A 28,000-nucleotide genomic window follows, 5' to 3' on the forward strand; every position below is an offset into this window, starting at 1 on the left:
AGTGCCAATGCAGTTTGCTTTTGTATTGAGAACAGCTACCTTTAATGCATCTAGGCATGTACAGTTTGGAAAGTGTTACCTTGTGGAGCTCTAATAGTCCTCCCTCATCTACAGGTGACTTGCACCTGTCAAGTTATGTAGCCGGTTACCAAAAATGGCAAGGCATGCCTGCATTAAGGAGCATGTTTGAATTACTCAACTTAAAGCTCCGAGCACCTGCCATGTCCTAAGTCAAAAGCACTCTGGCTACTTCTTGACAAGTAATCTGAAGTCCTCCTTATTCCATCCCTCCAAATAAAGAGCACAGCTATTGAATTCCAGTCACGTTTATTATACCTTCACATTTGTTTCACACTTCTGAGCTTTATAGAACTTCCAGACTACAACAGCAGCAGCAGAAGTTATGCCAAACGCAGCAACTGTAGCCACAGCTCCTCTTGCCCAGTTCAATTGTGCATCAGTCTGTGATTCTGAAACAAAAACAAATGTGAGTGCTTCCATGAGAGAGATGAGACTGAAAACCTGGGGGGGGGGGGGGGCAGGGCAAGTGTCCCAAAGCAGATACCAATGGCTGTGAAATAGGTCGACATGAAGAGTTTGTTTAAAGCAGCAAGTGTTAGTATATTAAGGCTATTCCTAAATTGTTTCTCCCAGAAAAAAAAAAAGTGGTGTCTATTTTGTTAGTCCCCAGGATGTGAAACTGTTCTAATTAAGCTCCACTGGGTGGACTATGCCCATTGTAAACCGGGAGTCCCATGCAGTACTTTTGGTAATGCTAAGCTACATCTCCATTCCAGCATCAAACTGTTTCTCACCTGTTTTCTCCAGGCTCTTGCTGCTATGGAAATCCACAGGTCCCTCTGCTGTTACAAGGCTGGTTAGAGGCTCCCAGTGCTTAGTCATTCTCTTCTCTTAAAATAAAAGGGTGCACAATGTTAGCTCTCAGCAGCTTGCATTGTAATGAACAAAAAAAAAAGCTTGTTAAAACCTTTAATAAAAGGCTAGCTGCTTGAATTCTGCATGGGTGGGGTGGTCATAAAATCTGTGTTTAATTTAGTTACTGGAGGTAGGTTCTGTGCATTTTGCAATGCTGCCCAGGGAAGAGGTAGGCATGCCTTTCACCAGGCAGGGTCTTACTCCTGCAACCCCAATCTCTGGGGCTGCAGGAGTATGATTTATCCAGCTAGCACTGACTTTTCAGCAGTAGCCAAAGTTACATTTAGGATGACTTGTTGAAAGTCTAGTCAGCTAGCAAGTTTGGCTGAAAGCTTGGTGGCCAGCACTTGTTTAGCTTGAGCACCCCTGACCATCTTTGAAAGGATGGCCTAATGGATGTGTTTAATGCATGCAACATCCCCATGTTGAGGCATGGAGGAACATCTTTGTCTAGTTCAAATACTTTGGCAGGTGAAAAGAAAGTCAGCAAGATCCAGGTGTCAGAACCTACCAAAAAAAGGTGTTTCCCATAGCTGCCATCCCTATGGTGGAAGGATATTTAAAATATTTCTATACTGTCTAATATTTAATTGATCAAAACGGTTTACAATACAAATTGAGTGTAAGATAGCATTATACAATAAAGATTAAATACAATAGACCAGAAAGCTGGAATATTTCTAGAAAGATAGGGTCTATTGCAACAGTTCATTTATATTACAGATCAGCATTACAATAGAAGTCTATGATACCCTGTTTTGTGCTAGGATGTGCTAGAATCCTTGGATTGTGGTTTACCCATTTCTACAGTTCATATTTGAATATTTCTACTTTAAACTAGTAGAGTATTAACTTGTCAGTATTCCTCTGCTAAACAGTAAGGTGAACTGCCCTTAATACTGGGCAGCAACTAGAATGCTAAAGCAAAGCCCAAGCCACAACACTGGACAGAGGACAGATAGAAAGTCTTACTTCTTGCTGGCAGGCAGGTTGTTGAGCAGGTTTCCAGCCTAGAACGGACACACACTGAGGCACTACAATGGAAATAAACCTAGAGAAACAAGTTTGTATCAGCTTCAGTGAAGAAGTGTATACTATTTTCTAAAGGCATTAGTGAGCCATTTCCAGTGTCTTCTAGCCATAGATTTATAGCACAAGGGATATTTGTATTCTGGATGCATACTAGCATGTTGTGTGATCTGATCATTTACTGTTATTCTTAATGGGCTGGTCAAAAGCTTTTTGCCTTAAGTCTGAAAGTCATACCTGGCAATTCACTTATTGCAGTTATCTTCCTTGCCTTAGAAGATTAGAGCCTATCAAACACTGCTCCGTGTGAGCATCCCTTTTACATAAACAGTAACATGCTTTATTGGCTTGCAGCTCAACATAAGCCATTTTGTATTCTAAGATGTATTGCAGTAGTGCTAAGTTTGTTGATGCTATGTTAAAGATTAAGTTTTTTTATGGCCAGCCCATACTAGATGCCCAAGACTTCCACTTTACACTCCATGAGAACATGCAGTCCCTCTAGTTAATGCATTGCACTTTACCAGTCCTTTAAGAGCATGCTGGGAACCATCTACAAACGTGAAGGTCTTCACAACAAATCGTTGATAGTGAGATGGGAATTGAAGCCCTGTAGACACTGCACCAACTGGAATTTGCTGAGTTCTGTAGTTATCACCAGTGAATGGACAACTGTTGATAGAATTTAGTAATTTAAGTGGATGGTAATCCTGACAGCATTCATCTTCTCCTAGACTTCATACAGCCTCTACTTACCTGTTTACCAAGATGGGCCACTGTGGTTTCTGCAGGGGATCTGTAAGAGGGGTAGCCCAACACTGGTTCAGAACCAGTACCAGGTTTGGGTCTGTTCTTTGCAGGATACGAACCTCCAAATATACTGGATCTCTGAGGAATTTTGTTACAGGGTAATCTGTGTTCAAGTAGTATGAGCTGTACTGTACATCTGTGAAGATTTAAGTTTAAAAGACATTAGGGTAGATCCATTCAAGTTTGAGAAACTTGCTGTAAAATTTTAGGATCAAGGTTAATTTTTATAGTTTGCTTTTCTCTCTAGTCTTTGTTCTTATTTTACCTTTGGCAATCCTCATCTCCAAAAGGAGAGGTCCAGAACTGTTGACTGAGGGAGGAGGTGGAAGTGTGAAGACTTCGACTTGCAAAGGGAGAAAGCTGCTTGCAGTGAAGCTACAGCGGACTGTCAGCCTAGACAAAAGTGGAGATGCTTAGCTATATTAGTTTCAGATCAAGTTAGTATCTTCATTGCTGCTACTTTGCCTGAATGCTTTACTCTGAAGAGATTAGAAGCCACATTAACCTGATAGTGTCCATATTTGGCCTCAGATTACATGGCCAAGCAGAATAGTTGAGTTCCTGGGGTCCATTTCTTTGGTATAAGCAGCAGTGTGCAGCATAAGCTTACAGACCTCAAGTTGTCACTTAGCTTTGGCACATAATGTTAGAGACTAGGAGAGCTTCCTCCAACTGGCACATCTATTTTAGTTGGTGGTTACCTGAATATGCTGTCTCTGGTGATAGATGCATCCTGCCAAGTTCTTACATCATTAGTTGCCTCCAATCTGTTCTCATACACTACATGATCTCCATCCAGCTAGATGGGAAAGAAAGAAAGTTAACTACAAGTCTGGAAAGCACCAGATCAGGTGAAGTTTGTTCCCACATTAATCTAGTGTATTGTGGGTTTTCCTGTCCCCTGGAACAGCTCAATCACTAGGCTATACATTTTAGAAGAACTAAAGTTGAATAGATTAAGTAATCCTGGTTTACAGATCTTCCAAGTTTTGCCTACATCAGAATGAATCACAGTAATTTGTCAGATTACTGAACACAAGTATGGGGTGGGTAAGAACAGGGTCTTAAAGTATACACCAAGTTAAAGACCAGGCCTAATGTTTAAAGTTTGACTTGTCAACTAGACCATATTCTTAGTTTTATATGGATGCAGAGGCTTTGCTATTGGTCATTTGTTCTAATCCTGCTTACCCAAGTGGGAGGCCAAAAATCTGGTTTCATGCAGATGGCTGAACCCCAGATAAGTCACTTTAGATTTACATTCAGTACTCAGATGCTATAATCAAGGCTTTTCTGGAGGTGGAGAGATTTGGTACCATGAGGTATTAGGAGTTACTCAACTTGTGCAGACAGCTGGGGTGAGGGTGGTCAGGGAAGGACATGCAGCTAGGAGTCTTACACAAAATTAGTAACCGACAGTCTATCAACTGCAGTTGCACCTTTACTAAGAGGGTAGCATTTATCAGTGTACATTACATAGATTAGCAACATGGTTTTCCTTGAGTCTTACCCAGATAGTGCTTCCACAAGAAAGTGGAAACTCATACATGATGAAGACATCATTCTTCTTTGTGCTTAACTCACTGCATGTGCCTTCTTGCACAGAGAGCAAACGGACTGAATTAAGAATCAGTGGTGGAAGAGTCCGATATTTTGACACAGCAATGGAGATTTTGCCATCCTTTGTGCACTGTGCAGTTACTAAAAGTGAAGTTTTAAAATACAGATTTAGCTTTTAATTACAGTACTACACCAGTACAGGAAGGACTAAGTGTATGATCAACAGGGATGTGCATAGTGTTCTAAGCATCAGGAGTCCTAGTTTTATGATGTGCACCAAAAGCAAAATGGAGTTTACCATTTTTGAAAGGGCTAGCACAGCCTGACCAGAACCCCTGGGAAGTAGTGTCCCCCCCCCCACCCCATGAAATTTACTGTAGCATCCCTGGGGTCTAGTGGAGCATGAATAGCGTCTGCTGCATCCATGCCATTCTAATTTGACCCCCATGGGGTAGGTTGAAGTGATGTTAGCTCCCCCACCCTAAACTAAATAAATTTACCCATGTTTGGTTTGGGTTAAAAGTGCACATCCCTAGATCAAAATACTAAAGCCCTGCTATGCCTCATTGTATGGAACAGACAACGTGTGGTGAATACTGCCTTTGTTTTGAGTGGCATGCCCAATGGCACACATTCTTACTAGGTAATATGCAATTATTCACAAAAGGCTGTATGCTACAGCATCTGCTGCCAGTCAACTCCTATTTCCATTCTATAGTGGACCACATGAGTTCTGCTCTGTTCTAGACATTTGCTAGAAGACTTAGATCCTGCCAAGATAACAAGCCATATTCTAAACACTTGAAACTCACTCAAGTCCCCAAAATAGCAAGGGATAGATGGGTCACTGGGGTTGTAGCAGCAGCCTTTTCCTTGGCAGAGGTCTTGGGTGACTGGTGGACTAGCACAAGATAGTTTGTCCCCTTTTTTGACAGCAGCACAGACACCTGGGCTTGGAGCATCTTGAGCTAAAGGAAAAGATTACAGTGTGGCTATTACCATAATAGTAATTCAGTAGGTCACAGTTATTTCAGAACTATTGAAAGCTGGGCTTTCAACCAGATCCTGCTTGTGCAAGATTAGTGATCATATCAGGACCATTGGCAGATGGGAGGATGATCTACCAAAAAACAGTTCATTGCTGAAAATGTCAGCTATGATTGACAGTGAGGGGAAGCCAGAGAGCAATTGGTGACCATGACAGAACACCAAGAATGAAGTTGGGTAGACTGCCATCACTAGCTTCATCCATACTGGAGAGGACAGCAGCAGACATTCTTTCCTATTCAGTGGTCTACAACACTCAATATAGTATGTTGGCAAAATCAGTTCAGTGCTGAAGAACCAGAGTTATGTAACAACTTTAACATTCATGCCAATTCAGGTACAAACTTACCTGGCAAGATGGGGCATTTAAGGGCCTCCTTAAGAACTACATTCTGCCCAGTGATGTCTGCAATTCCAATTGTCATTACATGTTCTCCATTCTGTGAGTAGGGGGAGAGTATGTTAATGAGACATCAAAACCACTATTTCATGTGGGGAGAGCAGTTGAGTATAGACAGAATTCCTTCTCAAGTTTGAGATTCGTCTAAAACACTGCCATATGTCTGAGTAGATAATGCTGGTATAGTATTAGTTTAATGTCATGTATTGTTACTATCCTGATAAGCATATCAGAATTCCCATTAGGGAATACATTTCACCTTCATTTACAAGACTGGCAAGTTACTAAACCAGTAGGAGTAGTTTGTGGAGGGAAGGTCAGCTCTGAATGTTACATGGGGTTTTTGTATAGTGCACCACATGTGAAAGCATTAACATGTAGAGTTCAGTTGCTAACTTGCTACCAAGATCACCCTAGAGAATACATACACACACACACACACACACATACATAGCCTCAACTGGAAACATTGAGGATTGAGTTTTATACCTCCTGAAAACTTGGCTTCGTCATGAGCCACTTCCAGGTCATGGGAGTTCTAGACAAATTTATCAGTTTCACACAGTGAAGGCAGTGCATACAGATACTACATGTACATTTCAGGATATCCTGAAAACCTAAATGTTTGTGGCACTCCAGGACTGGGGGTGGCTACACCAGAATTTGTTTTCATACCAGTGATTGTTCAATAAGTATCTTGATTCAGAGTAGCTCTCTGGAACATGGTCAAGAGGCACTACCACCAGGGCAGTCCACCATCTGTAAACTCTTAATGTTTTGCTTCCAGAAGAAAGCAATTTTGACTTCAAAAGCTGCTCTTCCCCATCCCCCATAAAAGAGTGGCTCTTATGACATAAGGGAGAACAGCAGTGCAGGACAATAGAGCCTGGAAAGTGGTGGCTCTTGAACTCTTAAGGTTAGAGTGAGCTTGTTTCACCCATCATTTGAAATCCTTTCAATTTAGAGAATCCCCAATATATGTTAAAAGAAACTTCTGAACAGTATGCTATTACTTCCCCCAGCAAAAGAGTTCTAGGTTAGTCTATTTAAAACAGAGACCCAGACTAGCACCATACGAACCAAGCCCTTACCTGCTCAGTCACATAGCAACTGTTATAGGCAGCACCAATGGTCAAAGAGCCATCTGGTTTCTGGCCAGTCCAAGTTCCACAGACAGAGTCATTATGGAGAAAGTGAGGTTTCTGTTCTTTATCTAAAAAAATATTGGGGTTACATTTTTAGTGTCCTTCACCACACCATCCCCTAGATTCAATTATTCAAAGCCATCCATTTCCTACTTCTGAGGATGGAAAACAGCCAGTGACACTGTTGTAACTGCTGGAAAGAAGAGGAGTCAAATGAAAACTAGCCCAAGTGGAACCTGGAAAGAGACAGGCAGCAGTCTGCCCAGGTCAAGAACAGATTGCTAGCAGCATTGAGTCAACTAGGGCTATGAAGATTTAACAGGTGGCCCACATGGGCTGAAAGGAAGCAGGCACAGCCATCAGCCCATGTAGGTCCTGGTGAGAGGGCCTACACAATGGGAATCAGATGGCAGTGACTCAATGAGATGAGCACATCAGGTCAGGCCATGGTGTTTTAGGTTAGAGATTAAGTGAGAAGGAAAGAAGAAATAAGGACAAGGCATTGGCAGGGGAGGGTAAAGATTGCTTTTATACTAGTAAAGCTTAAGTGCAGTACCCAGCGGAGCTGCCAGCTACATTTGTGATCCCAAGCATTTGAGTGTTACTGGCTTGAGTGCTTCCCACTACTTAGCTGCAGCTCTCTGAAGGGGGGGGGGGGGGCAGTTTTGATTTGCTTGTGGCTTAAACACTAGTCTCAAACACATCCAAGAAGGCATAATACATTTAAATAATGTTACCTTAATCTACCACTAATATTGCTAATGCCAATGTTATGAAGTTAAGATGGCTTACAGCAGCACAGCTTTTGCTAGAATGAAGCATCATGCATGGAGTGGATGAGAGTTTATAGAATTAGGATACAGAACAGGCTGCTATCTTATATGTTTAAAAAAAGTTTGCTAAATCCCTATAGATTTAAGGCCCTGGATCTTCATGTTCCCTAAGATCATTTATAATTTGGTATTTTATTTTCAGTACATTCAGTCCAAAGGATTTATACCTCTAGGACAATAGTGGTCAGCTGAACTTTCTCAAAGCAATACCGTAGCTTAAATAGAGTCCATCTTGACATATTAAGAGACTTTACAGCCTTTCTAGCATAACTACTATCACACTAATTTTAGACCATCACATAGTAGCCTAAACCTCTACTATATCAACTTTCCACAATACAGTTACTCAGGTACCACAAGATTTGGTGATAGTGAGATACAAGTCAGTTACACATATACATAGGAGTAACCATCAACAGAAGTCTGGCTCAGACAGGCATTTAGTGTGCTAGTGACAGGGTTAAGGAAAGAGGAATATTCTGTTATGGTTTGTTACCACAGCTAGATATTAGTTTGAATAAGACATAAGAATTGAGTTTAGACTGAAAACTCAAGCATCAGTGGCTAATTATCTCCTACCATATAAGACCTAGAGGTATAGCTGTCATTCTATTTTAAGTCCTAAGAACTTCATATGAAGCCTACCTCAGACACTAAAGCTCCACTTTGCATGGATCTTTAGTTAAGCTGTATCTTGATGCCTCAAGTAGAAAAGGCAGTATGTATACTCACCCAAAGCAACCAACATAAAAGTATTCTCATCCTGGCCATGAGGAAGAGTAAGCTGTAGACTTTTATAGCCACAGTTTAGCTGAGAAGGATCACCAATAAAATCTGTTCCAGTAAAGTCACCCACACCAATAGCAGGCAAGAGAAACCACACAGCAAGCAGCTGCCCCACCATTATACACCCAGTACCTAAGCCACCCATTTCTTCAACAAGCCATACAGCAGAGCCAAAAAGGCTGACTTTTATAGGTCACCTTTTTAGGGGCAGGCAAGCATGGGGCTCAATCAATCTCCAGATCCCTTTCATTCATCCTTGTGGCACACCCTCTACTCATCAGTCAGTGATCAACTGGACTTGCTTTCAGGTGAGGTCTCAGCATTACTCAAGCCCAATCAGTCTGGTGTGGGATGTATAACCAGTCTGCTTTGGCAGCCTAAGGAGCTCGTAGTTCAGTAGTGGTTCTTGTCTATTTTCTGAGGTTTCTTGCTTAATTTCTTACTTGTATGATTGTTGTATTTCTCCTCCATGTAGAACTATGGATATTGCAGAATATAAATGTTGCAATAAATAAATAAAGCTATTTGAAAAGTATATTACTACACTCTTTTCAGGAATTCTTTTACATCATATAATATATGGTTTATGATACTTTGTCAACTATTTCCAGTCCATCAGGGACACAGTGAGTCTATCCTGGTTTGTTTTTTTTTTTTGTTTTTCTATCCAAGAATTCTGGGTTTTGTAGTCCTGCATTTGATATTATCAGAGTAGGATGAAAAGGGCGGCCAATGTGCCTTCCTCCCCGATTTGTTTGTTTGTTCTGGGTTGAAATATGCCCCCTGCTGTTTCACCTTGGGATAGTTTGACAACTTTTTAGTTTGGACCCGCTTACTGTCCCTCCAGGATAGGAGCCTGTTGCTCTTCTCATTACAATATATAGTAGGATGAAAAGGCTGTTTGACGGTGACTTGTGTGTCTGCAGCAGTGCAATCTGTGCTCTAAGGTCTGTGGGTTTGACCCTGGCTTGGAGGAATAGACAGGGAGACAACAAAGTTGGTGCTAACGGGATGAAAATCCCTGATGAACCTTAAGAGCATGCCATACTGGGTCAGACCAAGGGTCCATCAAGCCCAGCATCCTGTTTCCAACAGTGGCCAATCCAGGCCATAAGAACCTGGCAAGTACCCAAAAACTAAGTCTATTCCATGTTACTGTTGCTAGTAATAGCAGTGGCTAATTTCTAAGTCAACTTAATTAATAGCAGGTAATGGACTTCTCCTCCAAGAACTTATCCAATTCTTTTTTAAACACAGCTATACTAACTGCACTAACCACATCCTCTGGCAGCAAACTCCAGAGTTTAATTGTGCATTGAGTGAAAAAGAACTTTCTCTGATTAGTTTTAAATGTGCCACATTTCTCTTAAAAATTCCTTATCATTCCTCAGCACCTCCATTCCACCCTGAATTTTTTGATTACATTCTTAACCTATCTGGTTTGCTCAGTCTCTATTATTCCCTTTAATTCTCCTCCTGTTTCCTCTTGCATGCTATAGGTGTGTAATCCATTCTATACACTGTACTATCATACAGGAGTCTTCATATTTTTCTGTTTGTAATATTGATGGGTGTTTATACATCGGTTTCTGCATGGACTTCTCTCTTGTATGTGCTGAAGTATAGTCAGGGACCTCTGCAGTTTTTATTTTAGTTTTCTCAAGAATTTTTCAGTGTTGATTACTAGAACAAAAATTATATTTACCTGAACAATCTGGCATATCGTTTCTTTCCACTGACTTCTCCCGTTTTTGCTCTCTTAACAAACACTGGTAAGTTCCCAGGAAAAATAAAATATAAGTTGGAAAGAAAGGTCCCTAAATATAGTTGGATACTACTGTATTATGCAGTCTTATGAAGCTGGGAACACATGTGTGTACGCAATAGATGACTCTGTGAACATGGATATATTGTGTCAGTTGTGGAGCTGTTAAAGCATTTTAATTTTACATTTTATTTATTTACCAAATGCTTTCAACAAAAACACTTTGAAAGTGTGCTGCTCTGCAGGTGCCCCATTCCCTGTGCTTGTGTGGCATAGGAAGGCTGTGACTGCCCTAGTGTGTTCTGGTGCCAGCTGTGCACTTGTTAATGTAACTGTGGCTATGGGATTGTGTGTGTGGCTCTCTGCATTATGGTGAACACATTGCAGGTGTGAAGTTGTGGGTTTTCTGTGGATGTTTCTGTGCAGCCTCATATGAGACTGTACCAAAAACCATCTGACCCAAGACTTGACCTAAATATGTATATGCTAGATCAGGGGTGCTATAGTATATATATATTTGTATGTATGTGTATATATATATATATATATATATATATATTTATTTATAAACACACTGTAACCCATCTTGGGGTGGGGGGGGGGGGGGGTTCAACCAATTGTATGACTGGAAGAGAGCCCAGGCTCAAAAGGTTTGCTCACCCCTGCTCTAAGCATTTGGAGCCTGATTAAACATTTTTCAACTTTAATTTTTTTCAGATTTTTTTGTTGTAGATTTAATTTGTATTTTTTTTTAGATTAGGGTTTTTTGTTTTTTTTTTTAAATTTCCTTGATGCCCTCTCGCCCCTTCACTCCCTCTGGAGCTCATTGGGTCCCATCGCAGCCCTGTACCCTGCCTTGGACAATTACTTTTTGTCTGCCCAGTTATGATACAGGAATGCATGCGACAGTCAGCTGTGTTGGTGGGTGATGAGTTAGTATGACCAGACGATTCCAGCTCAGAAGGGATAGACTGAGCTAGTCTTGGTTCTGCCCCTTTGCATATAGGGGTCTGAGGGCTTGCTTTTCTTAGAGAAAATGGCAACTGCCTGCCATGTTTAAACAGACCTTGAGGAAAAGCATCTGTGCGCAGGGGCTATCTTGGGTACCCCCCTTGCCACATTCACCAGTTTCTTGAAAAAGTTCCAAACTCAAAGTCCATATCATCGATAGACTGGATAATGTAATATCTATGTCCATGTAATAAACGTGACTGGATCAATCTCTTTGTCACCATGAATCATTCTACTAAGCACTGTCTATGTGCCGGAGGTAGTATCGCAGTGCATCAAAAGCATTCTTGTATTTCTCCTATTTACCTTTCTCCCTCTCCCCACTCTGTCAGACTTAATGCTGCCAGTGTTTTCTGTGCTCACTCCATGTCAAGAGGAACAAGCTCATCCAGTCCTGGTTTTACTTTATTGCAAGCCTGGGCTTGTAGGCCTGCTACAAATCCCTGCCAGGACTGGATGAGCTTGTTTCTTATGACCTGGAGCTAGCTTCCTGTGGTTGAGCTAGTAAGACAAATTCCCAGTGGAAATGCACGCGGTGCTCACTAGAGCTGGCTTCAGGTACCGCAATGCTAGTGATGCTCAACTTTTTTTCTCTGCAGCAGCTGGCCAGAGGAGCATGAACGGAATCACCATCTTTGCCTGGCCATGCTCATTAGTTCTGCTCTTGGTTGCTATCGAATCCAGGAACAGAACCAGGAAGAATAAAATGTGAAGCCCCAGAACTCAGGATGGAAAACCGGCTGTTGCACTGGTGCGGCTATCAATCTGAGGCAGGTTGATGCAGTCTCATTTTATGCAAAGTTATTACCAGAGACGGGTTTAGGATTTTACTGCCTCCTAGGCCAATGCAATATCGTGCGCTTGGCCTGGCACACTGGTTGGATGCATGCTTTGGATGCGCTAGGCTAACCCCTGACGCAAAAAGGGAATTAGTGCTCCAAAATATGCGTCCAAACACACTCGTAACTTATAGCACTCGTTGCATGTAAATGCCATGTAGATGAGACTATTAGCTTTTTCCCCAGTGCAAAAAAAAAATATGTGAGCCCTTTGCACACGTTTTAGCATGCAAGAATTAATGCCAGCCCGGAGCTGGTGTTAAGTCTTGCCCTGCATCAAGGGCTCATGAAAAAACAAATTTATCTGTGGTTCCTCCTACACAGGAGGCTGCCAGGAGCTGAACGTGCTGCTTCCGCTTCTCTCCCTGACGCAGCTTCATCATCATCACCGCTGCCCACCCTCGGCACCAAACTAGAGGCCAGGGCCGCCCCACTGCTTCCCTGACAGGCGGGCAGGAGAAAGCTTGCATCGGCCCGATATCATTTGCCAGGATGTCCTGGGGAAATGTCCCCCTGGAGGAGGCGGGTAAGCCAGATGCCTTCCTGGATCGCCGGGTGGCGGGAGCGATCACGGTCCCCTAACCACCCGGAGGCACGATTTAGTCTTACCCAGCATGAGTGGGAGGTGTTGCATGCTGGCTACCCTGGTTGTTCCCCACTGTCCCAATCAGCTGACAAAGGGGCAAGTGGGGTGGCTGAGGGGGAACGTGCAGCTCATTAAAATATAGCATCGCGCGCCCAGGAGAGGTGGATGTGTGCGCGTTGAAAAAAATGGCACCCACTTTGGATACACCTTTTTTTTTTTTTTGCACATCTTATTGCATCGGCCTGTTGGTGCTTTCACCTGCTGATCTCCTGTAAGGGGGCTGTTTCAGGGCAGCAGAGGACTGTTCTCTGCTGAACGAGCTTCAGAAGAGCTGGAAGGCAGCAAACCTTAGCCAGCCTGCTGCCCCTAAATGTTTACTGCCCCAGGCAAAGACATAGGGGCCGATGCAATACTGTGCACGGTTTAACACGCGATTGGACGTGCGCTTTGGAAATGTCCATAACCCCTGACTCGATATGGGGATTAGCGCTTCCAAGTCACTGTGTAGCTAACAGCACTCATCACATGTAAATTCCATGTAGATGTGGCTATTAACCAATCCCCGTGATGCCAAAGATTTCCCAGACAACCACTGCGCTCATTGCGGCGTGGCAAATTTTATGCCACACTTGAGAAAAAAGAAAAATCCTGCTTTCTGTGAGTCCTCCTAATAGTACTGTAGTGATACTAAGTAGGAGAAGCCAAATAAAGCAGATTTAGTTAAAAAAAAAAAAAAGTTTTGCAAAAAAAAAAATAAAAAATTTGGACGCCCAACAGACACACACAAGATACACGGTCCAGGTCATGTATCTTGTGTGTGTCTATGCCAATAGCAGGAGAAAACAGACATTCATAGTTTGAGCATCCGTTTTCCCAACCCGCTTAACAGCCACCTCTCCTGTGCACCCGATACCGAGGAGGCACTAGGGATACACAAATTTTCCCTAGTGCCTCCTTTTTTGCGTGACCCCTATTCTAAATATTGCATTGTGCGCCCAGGAGAGGTGGCTGGGCGAGCGATAGGAAAACGGGCGCTCAACACTAAGTGTCAATTTTCTGCGCACAAATATTGCATCGGCCCCATAATTGGTGCCTATTGACAAATCCTGGGGATGATCATTACAGCAGAATGCGTTTAAGAATATCCGCACTGGATTGGACTCGTCTAGGTTTATCCGCTTGCAGTGGCATCAGCAAATTGAGCCCAGCATTCAAGTGGGAAGACTGGAAAGCATGCTAAGGGGATTAAAGGAGAAAACTAGACGAAACCGCAGAACATAAATGTAAAACCGCCCCTATCCAGACCCCGTCCAATCCCAGGTACTCGCTCTGCCAGCTCGCCCATAAACCTAAAAGCCCATAGAGTGCCTTGGTCTGGAAGCCCTTGCGGGTGGAGTGAAGCTTGTGTAACCTGAATCCCAACGTGACTGACAGACCCCCCCCAAAGCCTCAATTACTCCATTGAGCTGCTCAAGAGGCAGCTGAACGTGAAAGCACTCTAGTGTGAAAGGAGTTTTGTTTAAAGAGGACCAAAGGAAAAACAAAATGAAATAAATCCCTTAAATTCCAGTGCTTCCCTTGCTCTCCTCCTCCACCCTCTTTGCGCCCTCCCTTTCTGACACCGTGACACCACCATTAGTACCTCCAGCATCCGACACCTTCAATTCAGCAGCATTGTTTGGGTGGGGGTCTGGATCATCCCAGCATGAATTTCAAGGTGTTCCTTCTTGTGTGGCTGTCCAGCCTTCTCCTTTTAATCTTAGGTAAGTCTTTTTCTTTCATCGTCTCTTTTTTTTTGTCTTTCTGCTTCCTCAGACACACCCCTCACCATATTTTCTCCGACAAATGGAGATTTTCTTTCCTGATCTGCCCAGCTAGGCACATTCCATCCCGTTGGCGCACAAGGAGGGTCTTTGTTGGAGTGCAGTGGGCCGATCATGGCATCTGCAGCCAGAGTCTCCTCCTGGGACCCCTCAGCCGAGTCTCTGGAGCTGCAGCGTTGGAAATCAGCTGTCCTGTCATTCATGGGTCCTGTCACCGCAACCTTTGGGCCACAATTCTGTCTGGGCCAAAAACAGAACATCTGAATACTCAGCCAGGAAACCAAATAGGAATTAACTCCCCCCAACCCCATTGGCATCCCCTAATTTCAACTGTTTCTCTTCTCTTCTCTTTTTTTTTTTGTGTCAAGGAGCAGACACCACAAAAATGGACTGATGATACAAGCAGGGCATGTGTCAGGGAGCTTTTACCCCTGGATGCCTGAATCGTAATGTGATCGGGTTAGAGGGAGCACTTTTCAAGCTCTCCAGCCAGTTGCAAAGGGGAACGGTGCCTGCTGTAAAGCTTCCTCGCTTTTCTGTGTGCGGACAGATGAGGAGGGGGAGGGGAACCCAGTAGTATGCGCTTTTGAAGATGTCATGCATGAGCGTTATTATTTGCCCTCCCCCTCCCCGATCCAAACGCGCCTTTGTTAATGCAGCTGAGCGTGCACGCGTGGCGAGCCCCGGGTGGGCTTTTAGCCGCATTTGGGGAGGGCACGGTTTTCGACCAGGTGAGTTTGCCCGGGTAAGTGGCTTGGCACGAGCCTTGTTGATCTCAACCCAAGCTGTGGCGAAGGACTTTCCGTATCGCAAACTCAGTGCGCAATCTGGAAGAATTATAGGTCTTTCCTGAAAAATGGCCTGAATCGGTGGGGGGGGGGGGGGGGGAGGATGGGGCAGGGCTTGGAGACTGAATATTGCTGCTCGATCCCATAGTGATCAGTGGCAGTGCAATGGGGCCCAGCGGAGAGGGTCACAGGTCGGGGTTAAGGCACATTACCAGAGTTTTCAGAACATTTTGAGCTGGACTGCCAGGTGCTGAAGTGAATTGTAGGGCGTTGTGGGTGCCTGGGGTTAGAGCAGCAAGCAGAATTGCAGCCGAAATGAAGTTGATGGGCTTTATAAGGTAAGATCTCAAGGCTTCATCTAGAATACGATAAACAGGTACAGATCAGGATTCAAGTCCTTTCTCCTATCTCTACAGCAACACTAGTTCAGCGATACTAAGACTTTTCTCCCATTTTCCTGTGTAACATCTGATCTGAGATACCAAGGTAAGGAAGAACATCTGGGAAGATTTTGTGTCACATGGAATCAGGGAAATCTCAGAGCCAGGGCTTGTGCAAAGATATTAGGTGCCCCAGCTCCAGCCCCAACCTCATTCACTCAGACAGGACCCCCCCTCCCCTTACACACACACTTAGGTTCCTTGTCTCATTCACACACGCACCTCTCTCACTAACACCATTGCTCTCTCGTACACACACAATCCCTCTCACTCACACACACACACACACACACACACACACACAGAGGCGCCGCTTGTTGCCTGCTTTTTCATCCATCAGCAGGATGGCCGCTGCTCATAGCCTGCCGAGTCTCGGCTTTTCTCAGCTGCGAGCAGGATGGGCGCTGCTTGTGGCCCATCGAATCTTTACTCATCTTGGCCGCGAGCGGGATAGGCTCTGCTCGGGGCCCGCCAAGTCTCTACTCCTCTCGGCCATGAGTGGGAAGGGCTCCGCTTGCAGCCCCACATGGCTGTTCTTTGCCATCTCCTAATGGCTGGCACAATAGATGACCACCTAGTTCACCTTTTGGGATACACCGGCCCTGCTCAGAACAGGTTTTATGCTTCTCAGCATGGAGCCTATGATGGCAATCCACACTGAGCCATCCATACAGTCAGAAAACCCGGAAATGGGTTTTGCATACAGTATCAGCACTGAATCCCATAAAGAATAGAAAAGGGATTAGGAAAAATTAATGTGACTGGGGCAAGGTCAGGTTGGCGCCATTTTGAAAAATGGCTACAACCAGGCCTAGGGTTAGGGAGTGCCCCAGGCCCTTTCTCTTGATGGATATTGTGATTTGGAGGTACTGGGGGGCTGGGTGGGAGTAGTGTCAGGGGGTGGGGGAAGGTCTCCCCAATAGAAATTAATGATTCTTTAGGACTTGGAGGATCAGGGGAGAGGGGGAATGGGGACCATTATAGATCAACAAGGTTTGGTTTTTTTTACATTTTGGGTGGTGGGGGAGGTCTTAATGGGGGTGGGGACTATTGGATATTTTGTGTTGTATAAGGGGGAGATGGAGGTTCCTTTGACCATAATGGCCTGCTTGGTAATTGGGTTAGGGGAAGGAAGGCCCGTTGTCGCACAACCACTTACTAATACATTTGTTTTGGTTGATGGAGTCTTCTTGCCCCAGAGAGAGGAGGGGGTCAGGTTTCACTCCCAAACATGGGCTATCATTTTGCCACCTTTTCTTTTTGTTTAGGATGGCCCTTTGAGGTGATGGAGGCCCTGTATTTAGGGGGCTGTCATTGTACATAAAGGGGCCATGCCGCATTGTTTTTTCCTGCCGCATTGTTTTGCCATGAGACAAAACAGCACAGGGATGTGTTTTTGGGGGAGGGGCCCAATCACGGCTACACTCCCCCCCCCCCCCCCATGATAGTGGGACCACTCCCGCTAAAAATCATTGCAGCTTAGTGCATCCAGGACTTAAGATTGTAAGCTCTCTGGGGAAGAGACTTATTCCACTTGAATTCTAATAATGTTGTAAGTTGCATTAAACATTCTTTGGCTAGGGAAGCTAAAAATCAGAATTTGTATTATTATAGCTGAAAAAAACTAAGGCACAATTTGGTAAAAGACAAAGAAAACCAAGGAATTCCGACGCCCAACACAAATTCCCAGGTCTAAGCTTTAACCAATCCATCTCTTTCACTGAGGCCATATACTGTAAGACGTTTTGCCTTTTCTGCTGCAGTTGAATGTGAGGATAAAGAGAAACCCTCCAGAATCAAAGTGAAGAAGTTACCACAGGAGTCCAGGGCAGCTGCTCTTAAACCACAAAGGGCTGAAAGCAAAAAACCCAAAAAGTCAGCCCCAAAGGCTAAGCCCATAGGAAAAGCAAGTCTCGCTGCCGGTCAGGGGCACCGAGCGGAAACGACCCTGACCCGGGTGCTGCAGGGAGGCCATTTCCAGCAGGCGGGCGACACGGTGACAGCGCGAGCCGGCGAGACGCTGGAACTGCGCTGCAAGGGTCGCTCTGTTGGCTGGAGATACCCTGCCTACCTGCTGGAGGACGACGAGGGCAGGCTCAGGTAAACGATGCGTTCGTTTCGTTCCACTGAGTGATTGGACGGGATAGATTCTCTGAGATCTCCATATTTCCCTGCTTCCCCTTCCCCTTCTCACATCTTTAGCACAACTGCGAAGTGAAGTTAAACCCACCCCCGATAGACAAAGCTACCTGACCTTTCTTGGTCTTCGAGCAGTCATACTGTATGCATGCTATTCTTGCTTTTTTTTTTCCCCCCCAGAATCAAACACTTCGACAAGCACAGTCAGCTGATGGTGGTAAATTCGACTGCTGCTGACACCGGCGAGTACAGCTGTGGCTCGTACCAGTGCAAAGGCGGCAACTGCCAGGAGGGACAGGACAGGATTGGCAAAACCTTCATATTTTTCACAGGTTGGACTTGGATATGTAGTTGAGAAGTGGAAGGATCTGCATTCTGCTGTCTAATTTATTGAAGTCGTAATAATCGTAAAAAAGAAAAACCGAAAACCAAGTAAAAATCTTTGCTTTCTCCACTGGTTAAAGCAGAAGGTCAGAACAAGCTGGAAGTATAATCTGAGGGACATTTGGAACAAGTTATGAGCTGAGTACGACCAGAGCTGCCAAGTGACCTAGGGTTTAGATGAATGTCTTTTGGCCATTCCTGTTTTTTGGAACATGTATCCTCATGAATTATGAAATTCTGCTGCTTCCAGTTTAACACAGCACTATAGGCACTTGCACCCCTGCATGAATCTCCCAGCACTATGAAGTCCCCTTATAATAACGCAGCTCTCGATTTCCCAGGAAAGCGACAAACATTGGCCTCAGGAGACTAGGGAGGAAGAGAGAGCAGAAGTGGGAGACAGGAAGGAAGGACTGGGAAGAGGGGGGCTGTGAAAGAGTAAGACAGAGGGAAAATGGATGAGTGAGGAAAGAAGGAACAAGATGGGAGGCCTGGAAAGGGATTAGAGAGAGAAAAGGAAATGAGGGCTCGAAAGGGCCAAGCAACAGAAGAAAAGAGATGGGAAGTCTGGGGTGAGACAAGGATCGAAAAAGCAAAACAACTGTTATACAAAAAATTGTATTTTATGCTAAAGGCCCATTCAGTTCTGAGCAGTTTGGCTGAGAAGATAATGGAGTCCTGGAGACAAATAACTCTGGTCCCATGGCTTATGATGTAATCAAAACCTCTAAATTCATGCAATTACTTTCATCTGGACCCTAATGCCTTTTCTCTGTTTCCCAAGAATGATGATAAGCAAACACTGTAGGTGTGGAAGTAATAGCCAACCTCTCCTTTCCTCTTCTTGCCACAGACCCCCAGGATCTCTTTGTGCCTACTGAGGATTACTACGAAGTGGTACAGATGCGGACAAACCAACCCACCCGCCTGCCATGCCAGGTCACCAACCCTCTGGCCAAGGTGACGTTGCACCGTGAGTTCCCGCCCGAAGAGGTCCCCGTCAATGGGGTGGAGATCTCCTTTGATGTGAAGAAAGGATTTATCATCTACCGCCCCAGGCCTTTGTATGCTGGGTCTCTGTTCTGCATGGCAGAACTCAATGGCCTGCGTCAGATCTCCACCAAATACATGCTTATTTATGTCAATTGTAAGTGGCTTTTCCTCTGCAACGCACACCGGGCTCTCACATACTCACACTAATATGTAACATACTTTATACATGCATTCAAACCTATATTATCATATAACGTTGAAACATACTAAAGATAGAACATGGCAGCCAGAATGATTTATGACCAACCTTGCAGCTATAGTGCAGATCCCTTATGCAGACTTTACTGGCTGCCTTTGAAAGAGAGTATGCAATTTAAACTCATGCCTCTGCTCTTTTGGGTTATGAAGGATGAGAAGCAGGGTATTTACGGAGCTTAATTGAGTGGTATACTCGGTTGCACTCTTCCTTCATCCCAGGGTGCCTTGTTGCAAATACCTACTAAGATGGAGATGCATAGCGTTTTGCTTCGTAAACGAGCGTTCTCTGTAGGCAACTCAGAATAGTGGAATTCATCCCCCTTGGATGTTAGGTTAGAATCTATGATGTTCAGAAAAAAGTTAAAATTTGGCCATTTTCTGATGAGTGATTTGGAGGGGAGTTGGCTTCCATAATAAGGCTGGTTGGCTCATCATGAATTGGGGGTAAGTAGTCTGGTTGGGAATAATTAGGATATGGCAGTTCTTATGGCAGGACTTAGAGTTTGGAAGATGGTGTGGAGTAGGAGAAGGTTTGGAAGGAATTTGGCTATTTTTTTTTTTATTATTGCTTTATGTTTTTATGCTGGAATTTGTATTTGTGTGTGTTGTTGTACACCACTCTGGGCAGGCTGTAGGCTGATTGGGTAGTATATAAATAGTAAATGAAATGAATATTGGAGAATTATGCATCCTTGATACTTTAGCTAACACAAATGTCATTACTATACTTACAGTACTGTGACACAATGTAACAAGCTTACAACAGGCTATTCAAACATATAATGCACTCCCAGCCATAGATAATTCTATAGCATATATATAACTTCAGTAATGGTTTTACTTTCACTTCAACATACGTCTCTGTCAATCTCTAAAACCCTGATTCATTTACATATACATCACTATGGACTCTATAGAGCTAAATAGAAAATAGTTGCTATTCCATGTATACCCTGACATTTCTGTGTGTCACTGCCTGCTATTGCCATTTTCTGCTTTTTGTCCTCTATGACAGTATGTGCTATTTATTATGTACATCACCCCCTGCTAAATATTTCATGCCATTTTATACTTGACCCCATTGCTCCCCTGGAATTAGTGGATATGATCTCAGATTTCTAGTGGTGAATGGTTACTGCGTAACTTCAATATACTGTATTTGCCTTTCCCAGACTCAAATCTGATGTGGTTTTATGGTTTCCTAACTCGTTTTTTCCTTTCTCCTGCAGATCCTTCATCTGCCCCCAAGGCTACAATTAAAGCCTCTGAAAGCTCCATCCACATTGGAGATAACTTCATCGTGACCTGCACCGTTCTCGGAGAGCCAGAGATCAATGTTGATTTTACCTGGGATTATCCAGGGCAGCAGGTACTGGATGTACGGGACGCAGTGCCTGATTTAACAAGGGGTTTCCTACAGGCACAGAAAGGGAGAACAACTTTGTCAGAAAGGCCAGTTGGGATCCAAACTATGGAGACAAATTATGGAGCACGTTTGCCGAGAGTGTAAAAGGGTTTTCATGCACTCGAAAGTCAAAGATAGAACTTGCATGACAGCTGCCGGAAATGAAGAAACCATGACAGTCTTATTACTCCCAAACACTCGGGTTCCCTGCACACGCAGTGCATACAGCTGTATTCTGGGTGGCCACTGGAAGCGCCACTGTGGTTCAGCCCAGAGAATCAGTGGGGGTCATTTTACTAAAGGTTTTCTCCTATTTTGTGTCTATACAAAAATTCTTAGTAAGTAGGGCCCGAAACAATTAAATACTCTCCCACCCAAAAGAAATCACAAAGCTCCCTCCCATCATCCCAACCTAACTACAGACCCCCAAAACAATAAAATACAGCAGCAGTATGCTAAGCTACTCTAAGAGTCGCACTAAGCAATACCTGAGCCCTCAGGCCAAAAAGCTTGAGCCTTATTGTTCTTCTCGCCAGTTGCGTTCCACAAATCAGCTCTTATTAGTAATCCCCTCTTTTGTAAAATATAGATTGCAGGAATCAAAGCCCAGAATTTGCTCCTATGCCGGACCCTTATTGTGGAATGCTTCACCAGCAGAGAGCGAGGGGGAGGTAGAATACATTAAGCTTAAGAAGAAGTTAAAGGCTTTGTATTTTAGGCAGGTATTTGGTAACGATTAGAAACTGAATTTTAATTTTGCAGTATTTTAATAGTTGTTTTATTTTGTTACTGAATATTATGTTTTATTGTGATCCACTTTGATCAATTTATATTGGAAATTAGCAAAATATAAGATTTTATAAGTCACTAAAAATCTGGAGAAAACCTCATACCCAGAACCGCTGGTGCTTTCAAAGGGGTGACTCTTTCTTTTTTTTAATTGTTTCCTTGGAGGTGATCTGCTGCCTCAGCTGGCATTGGCTTTAAGATCTGTCACTATTAACATCAAGGCAGGGCAGAGCTAGCTGGTTGAGCGCTCTTGTGGCTGGGGCACAGGCGACAAGCACAGTGTCTGGGACAGCTTACGCTTCACCGGGGCTGGGACAAGAGTGATAGATGCCCTAGGCAAACCTACAGTGAGGATCCATTGTAGACGTCAGCCTCCAAGCGGCACTATGAGCTGCTTGCACTATCTATCCTGTCCTCCCAGCTCTGTGCCCCTCAATTCCCCCTCCCAGCGACCATCATGTTTCCTGCCTCAATCTGTTTTTACACTCAAGCTTTCCATCAGTCAGTTGCCGGAGCTTGGTCCTGCTTCCTGGTCCTCATACTCTGGCTCTTCTTTGTTGCCTGGATTCAGACTTTGTCTTCTCCGGTTTCTGCCTTTAGCATTCCTCCTTAAGCTCCTCATGTCCTGGTTTCCTAGTATGCTCCAGCTTCCCATTCTGCTCCAGGTTTCTCACTCCTTGTTTGTATTTCGAGCTACCCCCATTTCTCATGCCTTGCTGACTAGCCACACCTGAGTGTTCAACCTGCGGTGGAACTCACTGGCAGACGTGGAAGCCCTTCTACCACCAACTTTGTGGCTTTGCCTCTTCTAGTTAGGCTACTCATTCCTAGGGCAACTCACAGACAACTGATGTCACCCCTTCAGTCTCATGCCCTCCCTGTTACACACTTGCCTAGAACAGCATCCACCTCTCACTGTGTTCTCAGCTTCTGTCAAGTCCTGCATCCCCTCCGTTTTCCCCCTACCCACAGTGCCCAGCATTCCGCCTCTCTACACCCATACACAGCATCTCTCCTGCCCCTTCCCAGCATTCTCCTCTTCCTCCCCTTCACAGCAGCAGCAGTCCAGTTGTTTTGCCCCCTTTTTGTGGATCCCAGTATCCTCTCTCTCTAGAACCTGCTTGACCAGAATCCTCTCTCACACCACTCCATCCTCACCTGCCCAGTACCCACAAATCCCCCACCCACCCTGCTTCCTTTCTGTCTCCACATCTAATCAGTTGTCATAATGGTCGAGTGGTCTATGGTGCTGAACTTGTTTCTTCTTCTCTGTGTTCTAGTCTCCCAATGGAGTTGTGGGTTTGAATCCCATTTCTGACATGCTCATTCTTCATAGGTCTAAAACGGGTAGATGTGAATCGGTTATTTACTCTTTCAGATAATAGAAAGACTAGGGAGCACTCCATGAAGTTAGCATGGGGCACATTTAAAACTAATCGGAGAAAGTTCTTTTTTACTCAACGCACAATTAAACTCTGGAATTTGTTGCCAGAGGATGTAGTTAGTGCAGTTTGTGTAGCTTTGTTTAAAAAAGGTTTGGATAAGTTCTTGGAGGAGAAGTCCATTATCTGCTATTAATCACGTTGACTTAGAGAATAGCCACTGCTATTACTAGCAATGGTAACATGGAATAGACTTAGTTTTTGGGAACTTGCCAGGTTCTTTTGGCCTGGTTTTGGCCTCTGTTGGAAACAGGATGCTGGGCTTGATGGACCCTTGGTCTGACCCAGTATGGCATGTTCTTATGTTCTTATTCACTTTTCTCATGTGAAGCCTTAAAAAGTGGGTAGGCAGCACCTGGAGGTTTTTGCGGGTAACCCCCCCCCCACACACACACACACACATTTTAGTGCCCTAGATGACCACCTCATTTTCCTAATAGAAGAAGCAGCCCTGCTCTTTACCAGAGCAGATTCTGATGGTAAGGGTTTGCTCAGGTCTTTCTCCTGATCCCTCCGTCTGCAATGGCTTTAAGAATAAACATAGGAATATAAAACTGTTAAGTACCAAGCTCGGTCAGTTTAATTGTCCATTGAGCCCATTATCCAGTGGTCAGTCCAGGTCAGTTGGAAGTACCTGGAAGATTTCAATAGGAAAGTTCTTTCCATACTGCTCATGCCCAAAAACAAGAGGTGGAGACACTTAGTGCTATCTGGCTGATAACTGTTAAAGGACCAATCCTCCAGAACCTTGTTCAAATCTTTTTTAAACCCAGCCATATTACTAGTGTCAACCACATCCTCGGGCATTCTATTAGCTCGTTCCACACCACACTTAATTGTGCAGACCTCTATCGCATCACCTCTCGTTCATCTCTTCTTCGAGTGGAAGAGCCCAAACCTGTTTAGCCTTTCTTCATATGTGAGCCCAGCCCATCCCCAATATTTTTCTTTCCCTTTTCATTTCAAAGAAACTCATTTGCCCCTTACTGTGTAAAAATGTTACACGCACACACGTTTGGCACAAGAACCACCAGCTGAGCGCAGAAAGACAAGGTTCCCTTAAGCCAGGTGTTCAAATGGTAACAAGCATAAATCACTAAAAAGAGAAGGTGCAGGTCCCCCTACAGATATGATGGGACAACAAATGGCTTTGCCCAGAAAGCTGCATGCATGGAGATTAATTTTGCTGGAATAAGACAGTTGGGAGGCTTGAGTGATTCCAGCAAGCTCCAGTTGACTGACATTCATTCAGTGATCTACACTCACCATTATCAGAGGATTCACTATGTCAGCCTTCTATTGTTCCGTTACTTATAACATGTTGATTGGGTTGGCTGTGAAAACAATGGACAATAATAGTTGGGTTAATTTACATTGTTTGACACTTGTACACAATATTCCCAGCCGGCACTGCAGTTTGGGGATATTTGTCCCACAATATTAGGGTGAGAAAATGTCCGTGTTTCTAATTGAACCTTAAAATGGGAATTGTTGTTATAAAGGCCCGAGTGTGTGGTTAGAGGCTAATTTTCTTCTTCTTCTTCTCCGTCTCTCTAGATGGGACGTCCTCCCTACGTCCGTGAGAGCACAGACCTGGTGCGTCGAGGCGGACAGGTGCAACAAGAGTCCCAGAGCATGCTCTATGTGGATGAGGTCCGTGCTGTGGATGAGGGGACATACACTTGCAATGCCCAGAACCTCCAGGGCACAACGTCTGTCTCCACCCGCGTTACTGTGAGGCCACCAAATTTGCTTAAGAGGAGAGCACAGTTCAGCAGATGACCAGTACCTTTTGCACAAGGCTAGAGTCCATCAGAATGTCTCCCAAATATCTGATCTTCATGCTCACTGACACTCCTTGTATCTTGGGCAGATCATTTTATTTCCCATCTCCTCAGGCACTCACTTAGCTTGTAAGCTCTTTGGGACAGGGATATTTCGTACCTGAATGCATATCACCATTGTACAGCACTGCCTATGTCTCATAGCAGTATAAAAATGAGAATTATTATTGAGAATTATTTAAATCATAAATCCCAAGCTTCATTGATGTTTATTTCATCAGCTGGAGGGTGGTAGCTGGAAGGGGCAGGGCTCTTTTTTTCCAGGAACCCTTTCTGTATACAGCTTTGTGCAGTCACACTGACCTGTGATTAGGATGACCACATAGCTCCATGTCAAAGGGGACAGACCAATCTGATCCTCCCATCTAGGGTCTTGTAGCTAAGCAATTTATAGCGATATGTTCTCTCCCTTGCGGTGTCTACAGCACGATATCCTGTGAGATACCCCACATAAAGATATACTTTAACCGTTATATTAGAACAGTCTAATATCTATGAGGGTGAGAGCACTGAAGCCATTTAGGAACACTAAGCAATAGCTGACTGTATTTGGGTATGGTCAGGAGTCACTTTGCTATAGGGCCTCATCTATTGAAACTTAATTTCTACCAGTTGCTTATTGAGCAATAGTTCAATTGCAAGTCTTGCAGATAACATGCACAAACTGGTAAGGGAAGGGACAGAACCTGTGGACACAGAAATATTACACACACCCACAGCAAAAAAACAAGTTAAATACTGTATTTTTTATGCAGCTCCTTCCAGAATAGCATGGTAGACTTGTTACCTTTTGCATGTTTTGGCATTTGTCTCGTTTCTCATACACCCCCATCCCCACAAATACTAACACTGGATATACGGAAGGAATATTTGGTTTTCTTGGCACCAGAACACCTCCCTGCAATATCCTTCATACTACTTAACAGAAAGTGCTCATGTGCGTCAGTGGACAGAGCTGTCACTCACCGTGCTGGTCTTTGCAGTGCGCACCGTTCATGTCAGTTTAATAACCAAGCTGCTGTCCATTTATATGCATGCAAAATATATTCTCTACCCAATGTGAGAAGCACTGTACAAAGAGGATAAGGAGGAGCTGAGACTAAGTGCCGGGAACATGTAGTAGGGTGGAATGCAAGCTTTCTTCATCTGGGGGAAACCTGGTTTGGGTCACAAATGAAATGAGCTGAGCATTCTCAGGTTAGTCCCTGTACATCGCAATCTCCCCTGCCCAAGTCTGAGATGACTGCTGAGAGGAGGCTGGGGGCTGTGGAACTATGTGGGACACCACTGGGGGCTACATCCACATTCACAAGCACTAAAATTCATCCTATATAAAAAATAAAACCACACAAGACAGGAATAAGAAAACCTGCAAAGTTACTGAAAGCAAACTTTGGCAGAAGTCTATAAACAAAACCTGTCAATTCTTTATGATAATTTTTGTTGCAATGTTTTGTGACGAAAGGTAGGGGTTGAGGTGTTCTGGTCTGTAGCTGGCACTAATGAAAGCAAAGGACGCAGAGCGACTATACAGCTATTCCCACTAGAAGGTCAGGCACCGAGACACAGGCTGAAGAAATGGCATTGCCCCCTAAGGAGACAATTTTCAAAACTCTGCGTTCCCCCACAATGTCCACTCCTCGAGCGTTTTTAACCTGCAGACTTTGCACCAGTTCTCACAAGGGAAGCAAGCATTGACTTTCTCTTTGCAAACTGATGGGGAATACTCACAGACATTTCTACCTGCTTTCTCTGGCAAAAATCAAAGTGCGCAGGGTTTGGAAAATCCCAAACTACATGCATTGCAACGTTCCCTGCCCCAGCTCTGCCCCTGGGAACGCCTTCGCTCCATGCCTCTTGCAGAACAAGGTTTACAATTTCACCCACATGTAGGGTGAGCAATTTTCCAATAGCCCTTTTACCCAGATAAGTAGCCATTTATACGGGTAAATAACGTTTGACAATGCCCTTCCTATGCCTAGGACATCATCCTGAAAACAGAAGGAAACAATGTTTGGTGCAGGAGAAGAGAGGTGGAAAACTCTCACAGCAAAAATGATGGGGGTTTTCAAACATCTACACAATATGCCTCTAAACCTCTTTTTAAAAATTCTAACTTAGCCCGCCTGCCATGAGGATGGAGGCCAGGCAAATTAATAAAGTCTCTGATCCTGCTGTGGGGGGGCAGCTGAGGTCTTAAAATCTGATTCTTCCTTTCCAAGCACCACTCCAAATCTCTGTGTGCACCAGAAAAAGACCTGGAGGAGAACAGATTTATTCTCTAATGACCTGAAGTCATTGGTAACCTCCAAAAAGCTCTTTAGAATAAAATAAGCCATATCTTTAGTTTTAAGTTGTATCTTTGGTGCCAAGTCAACATTGTGATAGGTCTTACAATAACTTGAATGCCTCTTCCTGCCATGTTTGACCCCTAAAAATCTAAACATTTTTCAAAATTCCATAGAACTCTATATAAATCAGTTGCTAGACAACAAATAGTTAAATTTTTGGTACCAAATGTGAAAGAAGTCAAAAGAGAACATAAAGACCATATCAGTGCTGATTGCTCCCGCACTGCTATATTGCGTAGTGGCCTATTCACAGCGGTTCATCCTCACGTTTCAGTACATATTTGGCCAAGAAATGAGTCCCATTGCCGTTCGGAGCAAGTCTGGGAAGGGTGGCATCGAAGGATGGTAGAAAGCAACCATCCATGATTTCTGTTTCTTTCTCTCCTTGCTTGCCACCTTCTTTCCCCTTCAGTCCAGGAGTTCTACGTCACGATGAACGACACGTCTGGAGTAACAGTGGAGACGGAGAAGGTAGGAGATGGGTCGCCATCTAGAACCCGGTAGAGCAGCTGCTCTTTCTCATGGTGGAGTTGCTGTCGCAAATGCATCTCCTTCTCTAAGGTTTCCTGGGTAGCCAGCAACTCTTTGGATAGTTGC

At 44.2% G+C, this 28,000-nt stretch overlaps 3 protein-coding genes across 5 annotated transcripts in view; 1 reads left to right on the forward strand and 2 right to left on the reverse strand.

The window, feature by feature from the left end:
* Nucleotides 1-310: 310 nt before the first annotated feature.
* LOC115080018 (zona pellucida sperm-binding protein 4-like) lies at nucleotides 311-8,714 on the reverse strand. The gene is made up of 12 exons (XM_029584025.1): nucleotides 8,493-8,714; nucleotides 6,874-6,995; nucleotides 5,732-5,822; nucleotides 5,148-5,303; nucleotides 4,286-4,476; nucleotides 3,477-3,574; nucleotides 3,041-3,168; nucleotides 2,722-2,911; nucleotides 2,490-2,637; nucleotides 1,909-1,987; nucleotides 816-911; nucleotides 311-470 (listed from the first exon to the last, which is right to left on the reverse strand). Exons 1-12 carry the CDS (start codon nucleotides 8,689-8,691, stop codon nucleotides 331-333), a joined length of 1,638 nt encoding a protein of 545 aa, XP_029439885.1. The 5' UTR covers nucleotides 8,692-8,714; the 3' UTR covers nucleotides 311-330.
* A 34-nt stretch (nucleotides 8,715-8,748) lies between these two features.
* Nucleotides 8,749-25,885, forward strand: LOC115080021 (platelet-derived growth factor receptor-like protein). 3 transcript variants are annotated; one of them, XM_029584032.1, is made up of 6 exons: nucleotides 8,749-8,854; nucleotides 17,562-17,898; nucleotides 18,118-18,269; nucleotides 19,175-19,468; nucleotides 20,802-20,941; nucleotides 24,766-25,885. In XM_029584032.1, exons 1-6 carry the CDS (start codon nucleotides 8,764-8,766, stop codon nucleotides 24,988-24,990), a joined length of 1,239 nt encoding a protein of 412 aa, XP_029439892.1. In that variant the 5' UTR covers nucleotides 8,749-8,763; the 3' UTR covers nucleotides 24,991-25,885. The 3 variants fall into 3 exon arrangements, with proteins under 3 accessions (XP_029439892.1, XP_029439893.1, XP_029439891.1); XM_029584033.1 differs by lacking the exon at nucleotides 8,749-8,854 and adding an exon at nucleotides 14,375-14,510; XM_029584031.1 differs by lacking the exon at nucleotides 8,749-8,854 and adding an exon at nucleotides 15,072-15,301.
* The window catches only part of CCDC69 (coiled-coil domain containing 69), a 49,164-nt gene continuing 46,942 nt past the window's right edge, over nucleotides 25,779-28,000 (reverse strand). Inside the window, exon 10 of the mRNA XM_029583442.1 lies at nucleotides 25,779-28,000. Within this exon, the coding sequence (XP_029439302.1) occupies nucleotides 27,826-28,000 (175 nt within the window). The 3' untranslated portion in view covers nucleotides 25,779-27,825.

This window comes from Rhinatrema bivittatum, chromosome 18 (assembly GCF_901001135.1).
Source record: "Rhinatrema bivittatum chromosome 18, aRhiBiv1.1, whole genome shotgun sequence".
Classification (NCBI taxonomy): domain Eukaryota; kingdom Metazoa; phylum Chordata; class Amphibia; order Gymnophiona; family Rhinatrematidae; genus Rhinatrema; species Rhinatrema bivittatum.

Bases quoted from the DNA above. Each gene is read 5' to 3' on its own strand.
- LOC115080018 (XM_029584025.1), bottom strand. From the start codon at position 8,691: ATGGGTGGCTTAGGTACTGGGTGTATAATGGTGGGGCAGCTGCTTGCT. The intron at 5,304-5,731 runs GTAAGTTTGTAC...CTTTTCCTTTAG, and splicing joins TAAATGCCCCATCTTGCCAG to CTCAAGATGCTCCAAGCCCA. The intron at 912-1,908 runs GTAAGACTTTCT...TTTTATTTTAAG, and splicing joins AACCTGCCTGCCAGCAAGAA to AGAAGAGAATGACTAAGCAC.
- LOC115080021 (XM_029584031.1), top strand. From the start codon at position 15,163: ATGTCATGCATGAGCGTTATTATTTGCCCTCCCCCTCCCCGATCCAAA. The intron at 15,302-17,561 runs GTGAGTTTGCCC...TTTCTGCTGCAG, and splicing joins AGGGCACGGTTTTCGACCAG to TTGAATGTGAGGATAAAGAG. The intron at 18,270-19,174 runs GTTGGACTTGGA...TTCTTGCCACAG, and splicing joins AACCTTCATATTTTTCACAG to ACCCCCAGGATCTCTTTGTG.